The 6,833-nt window shown below is 53.2% G+C and overlaps 1 protein-coding gene across 1 annotated transcript in view; it reads right to left on the reverse strand.

Moving 5' to 3' along the window:
* Rab15 (RAB15, member RAS oncogene family) overlaps positions 1-6,068 on the reverse strand; it is a 32,237-nt gene extending 26,169 nt beyond the window's left edge. Inside the window, exon 1 of the mRNA XM_031357670.1 lies at positions 5,569-6,068. Within this exon, the coding sequence (XP_031213530.1) occupies positions 5,569-5,692 (124 nt within the window). The 5' untranslated portion in view covers positions 5,693-6,068. The remainder of the gene's footprint in view (positions 1-5,568) is intronic.
* Positions 6,069-6,833: the final 765 nt, after the last annotated feature.

Raw genomic sequence — 6,833 nt, forward strand, 5'->3', positions numbered from 1 at the left:
CGACTTCCACATTGTAAACCTCATTTCCAAATTGTCTGTGCAGGGGGAGGAGGAGGAAGAGGAAGAACCAGTGAGTGTGGGGAGGCAGGGGAGAAACAGGGTGCTCAAAGCCAGCGGATCTGTGAGTGTGATGCAGACGTGCAGATCAGCAAGGCCTGCAGGTTTCAGCTGTTCTCTTCCAGGGATGGCATCCTTGGGGAAAAGGTAGGAGGCTGAATCTGTGCCTGTGTCAAGAGGAGGAAGGAACGAGATGGAGAAATCGATGGCTGAGAGAGAGTGACTCCTGGTAGGGGCCCCAGCTGCCTTCACTCTCCTGGGCTACCCAACTCTGTTGTACCTCCTTACTAACACTCTTCCTTCAAAGACACTGCCAGCACCAGAGCTGGGAGACGTGGAGCAGAGGTTAAACAAAACAAAATACAAAAAACTGGCCCCACACCCTTGGCACGTCAGACAGCTTCCTGATTTCTCCCCATTCATTTAGCACTGCCCTAGCTTAGTATCTGACATATACTGGCCTCATGTTGTTCAATAACCAGTGGCCAGATAGAGCCAGGGAGATAATTCAGTTGGTAAAGCATATGCCACACAAGCATGCAGACCTGAATCTCCAGCATCCGGGCAAAAGGCCAGGTGAGGCAGTAATCCCAGTGCTGACAGGGCAGAGCCAGACAGCTCCCAGAGCTCCCGGGCTAGCAGGCCTAGCTGAATCGGTGAGCCTCAGACCCCAGTGAGAGAGAGTTGTCTCAAAAACCAAGGTGGGCAGGCCGCTCTGAGGATTGACATCCAAGGTTGACCTCTGGCCTGCATGGGTACCAGTATGTACATCCCCCACCCAAAATAGCATCCATATGATGAGTCTTCAGGTGATGGGCAGGATGACATCATAGCACATCACTGACCATTTACTCACCTCCATAACATTCTTATGAGCTAAGAATAATAAGAGTGACAGCAGTGTTTTATGGAGAACTCTCCCAACTGTGTTGGATCTATTAACCTCAATAATCTTCCTAGCAGCCATTAAGGAAGGCTCTGTCGCTGTCTTTTATTTGGAACTGGAGAACTAAGCACAGAGATCAAGTGGGTGTTTGAAGGATTCAGGGATGGAATGTGCAGGTCATTGGCTGGGTTCTTTCCATTCTACCCAGGGCTTTTTAATCTTCCTTTCCTTTATATGAGACCTAGAAGAGCAGAGTAGGGGGAAATGGGTCTCAGGTTGGCCTAGATCTGCAAAAGTCTGATTAAGCCATGCAGCCTAGAGACTGAGCCCTGAGCCTCACTGTGTCTCGGATTGTATTTGTATCCAGCTCCTCAGTCTAGAAACCTGCAAAAAACCCCGTGGACATGGACCCTGGGGTCACAGTACCCAAACATTTGCCCATTGTCCGCCAGATCACTTAGGTCCAGGCTCAGGGGGAGCTCTCCTGGTTCTTCTGACCCCCATCTGCCCGCCCCAAGTCACCACAAACACCTGCCTCAGGCAGTCAGATCCAGTTCCAGTTGAACTTAAGGCGAGAGAAAACAGCCACAGCCAGAGTCTAAGCTGCAGCAGCCAGACCAGTCTAGCCAGAAAGAGGCCACCCAGCCCCTCCTCACTCTGAAGGAAAGAAGCCTGGGGGAGGCTTTTCAAACAGAAGGCCCAGGGAACCAGGTGAGCCTACTAGAGAGGACCAAGGATGGGCGGGCAGAAACCAACCCCTGGGAAATCCCCTCAAGCTAGCATTACACCCCAGTCTGGCCACCATAAAGAAGATGCGTGATCACAAATATCCACAGAAGTCTCCTGTCTGCCTGACCAGACAGCCAGCACTGGTCACATGATACGCTTTACTTTTTCAGAAGTGCAGGCCTGATGGTGTGAGTCACTTCTGGTGTCAAGAGCGGAAACCAAATCACAAAAGTGACAGTGCAGGCAGCTGTTTGGTTCCAGAGGAGTAGAAAGGAGCTGAGTAGGGGGTTCCTCCTAAGGTATAGCAGCACGCCCTGGACGGGCCTTCAAAGTCTTCACCTCCTTCTCTGGCTAACATCTGTCCCTCATTTTTAAAAAAACAGTGCCTTTCTCCTATTGCTAGTCAAGCCATAGCCAGGCCCATGACGGCTACCTGGTCCTTACATTTACTATCTCACTGGTGGTGAGATGGTGCCTGGCCTTGCACTACCACCCATAAAAACTAAAAGGCATGTGAGTAGGCCCCACCCTCAGATTACTTAGAGTTTAGGAGACAGCGCCAAACAGAGGAATGTTCTCTGTCCTAAAATCTGCTGCAACCAGACTGCCCGGAGTCCCGTGGGCTCCCACTCACTTCTCACCTCCGTTCTCTGTGCTCTCCTTGTTCCGTCTGCTCCCTTCCATTGCGGGAACCCACCCACGGGCAACCCACACGGCAGCGGCAGCGCCCAGCTTCAGCCTTCCCTGCCTGCTGGAATCCACAGGGACCGCTCTCCCTTTCTAACCCCATTAGCAGCATCACCTCTCATTGGCTGCCTCAGGCACATATAAGACTTTGAGACCTGTGCTGGGAGCAGCGTACAGCTGTAGTCAATCCTTTCCATTTAAAGGGTGCTTTACCAAGCATTTGCAGATACGTTATTGTTTTGGCAATAACTCTTATTGCTCGTGCCTTGTTTCAACTAGATGAGCAGGGAAGGGTGCATTTAATGTCACTAGAATGCCTACCACAGTCCTTTATGGGAATACTTCATTACACTAACAGATATGATGGCCTTATCAGGAAACTGCAGGAACATTACGGTTCTGGCCATCCCATTCCCCCACCAGCTCTCACCTGGCAGCTCACCTGCACGGAGAGGAGAGCGAGTACCGGTGGTACCAGCTTCAGGGTTGACAGTTGGCGAGGACATGAGTGCCTCAGTCCCCCTGGCTGGCTCTTTCATGGAATATTTGGGCTCTTACATAGAATAGACAGTCAGTATAAAAGAAGCAGCCAAAGGTGACATCAGTATGAGCCAAGACTCTGAACTCTCGCTTTGGCAGTAATTAGCAAATGGCCTCAGTTTTTTTTCTCCATTCATAAGAAAACAAAACAGATGAGGGAAGATGTCTGATCAACCTCTGACATGGACTCTGCCAAGCACACACATCTTCTTAATGGAGAAATTATGACTCTGACCTGGCAGCCCCCATTTCCCTGGCTTTTTGATTCACCTCCTGGCTGCCCCTTCCTTGGGAAACTTTCCAAATCACAGAAGGAGAAAGCCTCTCTGGACCATCAGCTCTTTCCCTTCCATTGTAGTTAATGCTGGAAAACATGGCCAAGATGGGGAGGACTTCGGGGCCTCCTTAAGCTTTAAATAAGAAAGCACTTAAGAAACCTGGGGGAGGGGGGAGAGTTGAAGGGCTGGAGTGAAGGATGACATGTTCCTTTGTCTTCCGTGGACTTCGGAACCCTGAGGAGTCAGTGCACCAGGTGGAAAGGGGTGTGCGTGGCCACCTTCTGATGGCCGAGAACAAACTCGAGGAATAGGTTTTAGGCTGATATGCCAGAGCTGCCATGGGGGTACATAGAAGCAGACCACGCAACTCTTTACCACTGCTCCTGACGCAGTGAGCTCCAGAGGGTTTCCAGGGAAGTCCCTGCACTCTGTCTAGCATTCTGCTAGCTGGAGGAAGATGGCAGGAAGACAAGGAGGGCTAGTGGCTGAAGGTGTGGGGTGAGGGATGGTTCTCTTTCAAGGAAAGTACAGCCTCTGCAGGGTCATTTGGTATTTCAGAAACAGATGTTACTTCCCTCATTCTTTCTATGGAAGAGGCGGGGGAGTATGTCTCTGGGGGAGTCCTGAGGTCTTCCGAAGTGATGGGAACCAGTAAAAAACCCTTGGAGGGAGAAGTCCAGGTCACTCCTAGGACTTGTACCCATGACTCCAGGGTGCAAACTACTGCTCTTCAGGCAAAAATCCAGGCATATACCATGCCCCCCCCCCAACCCCTTGACTCATTGCAGATAGCTCAACAGCTCGGGGCCTCAGACCATTGTCAAGGATAATCAGGACAAGTTTCCATAGGAGTAACCTGTTGCCCTTTGTCCCCAGGCCTGCAAACTCTCTCATATCCCATATGGCTCCTCAGCCCCTCCCTGCTCGCTCCCATGACTTTCCCCAACACCTGTCTCATCTCTAGAGAGGCAGGCAGCCCTCTCTCAGTATCCATCCCCTTCTAATCTCTCCACAACGTTTCTTATTCAAACAGTGGCCCAACCCTAGCTCCTGGATCCCTTAGGAGTTGGCCTTAGCGTTCTGGAGGAATATGGACAAGTTTTGTTCTCTGGCTCTGACTTGAGGAGAGCAAAGCACACAAGGAGACCATAGGAGCTTAACTTGAGGGACACCAGCACTCAGCCAGAGTCACATACATGCTAAATACTGTACAAGCATTCGTTCATTTGATCTGTACCTCAGGAGGGTCTCTATATTACATCCATTCACCAGACAGGGAGACACTAAAGCCCAGAAGTTTACAGGTCTTCCCAAAGGCAGGTCTTTTAGGTCTGCTTGACAATGCCTGCTTCAACAACAAGGCTCTGCTTCTCCAGGCTATAACTACCCTCACCTTCTTCTCTCTTGGCAGGGAGTGCGTGTTGGGGGGAGGAGTGTGAAGGGAAGAAGAAAGCCTTAAGAGGAAGCTCTCGAGGAGAGCAGCAGGGCCTTCTAGGAGAGGATTCCTACTGATTGACCAGGCAGCCAGCAGGTTGTTTCTGTCAGGAGTCATGAGAAGGATACTCCACAGTTGACCAAGTCTGGTACCTTGGTGTCGGATAAGGGTGGAATGCCCTCAAGTCAGACTTCCTGGAAGAGAGGACCTTCCCCTGCCCATGAAGGAGAGACCCCTGAGTTACTCTCAGAGTGACTCTCAATGGCCCTGCCAGGGTACCACCAGGCCTTTGTCCCGGTCTAATGTAGGTCCTGCCTACTTGCTGACCCTTGCTCTGCGTGAACATTTCCAATCTTCCCAGCCTCCTTCGAACAGTCGCTGCCCACCCCAACCCCCTTCTTGCACTATGGTATCCTGTCCTCCTCCGGGTGTCCCACCTTGTGGCTTTCCCTTCACTATTCCCCTGGAAACTCGGTGTCTTTGACCAGTGTCTGTCTCTATCCACTCCTATCCTGGCTCCACACCGACTCACCCTAAAACTAAGGGTGCTTCAGTGACTTATTGACTGGTCCTCACTTCGATTCCATTCTCCTCCCCTTCATCAGGAGCTGTGGGTCTATCACTTCACTGGCTGTGAATCTCAATGCCCCGGCTCAAGGCACTCTGGCCTACACCGCCTGTTTTCTCATCTTGGATCGGAAGGCTCCCCTGCCAGAAGGCACAACTCCTACCTCTAGACCTTGACTGTAGGCAACACATAACCCTCACCTGTAGGAACCCAGGCTCTGGGCCCCAGTCGGAGGACCTCTCACCCCTAGGTGAATGTCCTCCCTATCCCTGGCCTCCCGCGCCACCGCCTCTACCTTGACGGAGCGCACAATCCCTTCCAGGCTGGGGATGAAGAAGCAACCACTGGGAGGGGAGAATAGGGCGCCCCCCGGGCCACCGCCCCTTACCGATGGTGGAGATATGCGAGGAGTGGAACTCGTTGTCGGTGAAGCGGCACAGCAGGCATGTCTTGCCCACCCCGGAGTCCCCGATCAGCAGTAGCCGGAACAGCACATCGTACTGTTTCGCCATGGCAGGGACTCGAGGGGGCCTGAGGGCTGCGGGCGGCTGCGGGCTCAGCCCCGCTCAGCCTCTGCCATCGCGGCCGGAGCCCGCCCCAGGACGCCGCGGTGGCGAGGAGGAAGCGGCCCGGCCCCCGCGCTGCCTCGCCCGCTCGCTCGCTGGCTCGCTGGCGCGGGGAAGCGCGGCTGCGGCGGGAGCGCGGCGCGGGGAAGCTCGCGCTGGCGGGAGGTGGGAGGGGACAGCTGCGGCTGCCGCCCTGCCCGGCCCTCCGCCGGTCCCCTGCGCCGCCGCTGCAGCGGGAGCGCGGGAGGGGAGCGGCGGGGACCCCGCGGCCGTCCGGGGCGGGGTCCCAGCTCTGCTCTCAAGCCCTGGGGTGCCCGGACCCGGGCAGGGTTGGGAAGGGATGCGTCTGCATCTTTCCGCCCACGATCTGAGAGGCGGAGCTGGAATGAGCGCCCACCCAGCCCACATCCCCAACCTTGACTTCCTGGTCCCATCGCTTCTCCTCGAATCCCATCCCAAGCCTGATCTTAATCACTCCGCCCTACCTGGGTTGCCCCCTTCAGCGGCCTGGCCCAGCTCTTGAGTGTCAGGTCCTCACCCGGGCTTACCCCTAGTTGGAAGGCCTTCATCGGGGGGTCTGGATTGGAACGTCCTACCCTTCACCAACACTCCGGTGTATTGCCGAATTAACTCATTGCCATTTGGCCTCCCCACAACACTGACTTATGTCACGCCCTCCCACCTCTTAAACCAGGAAAACACCCGCTGACCCCATTCATTGTTCAGCTCTTCAGAGTAGACAAATAAATTATCATTAAAAAAGAAATCCAAGTTCCAAAATTATTTGGAGGAGGTTCCTGTAAAGTTTTCTTTGGATCTAAATTGCTAGGGTGGGTTCTCGGATTAGTAAATATTTCTGTACACAAAGGGTACCCAAGAATGAATTGTTCTCTCTAGAGACCCAGTTTACTGCTGCCAAATGTGTTAGCACTAGAGAGAAAAATCAATCCTCTCTGGGGTTCAGAAAATTGCTTGATCTTAAGAACTAGTATTAGGGGAGAGCAAGTCTAGTCTATTTGGTCTTTAAAAAGCAACGGCTGTGCGAGAGAGAAGAGAGAGAGAAAGAGAGAGAGAGAGAGAGAGAGAG

The sequence above is a fragment of the Mastomys coucha genome, unplaced genomic scaffold (assembly GCF_008632895.1).
Source record: "Mastomys coucha isolate ucsf_1 unplaced genomic scaffold, UCSF_Mcou_1 pScaffold6, whole genome shotgun sequence".
NCBI lineage: Eukaryota > Metazoa > Chordata > Mammalia > Rodentia > Muridae > Mastomys > Mastomys coucha.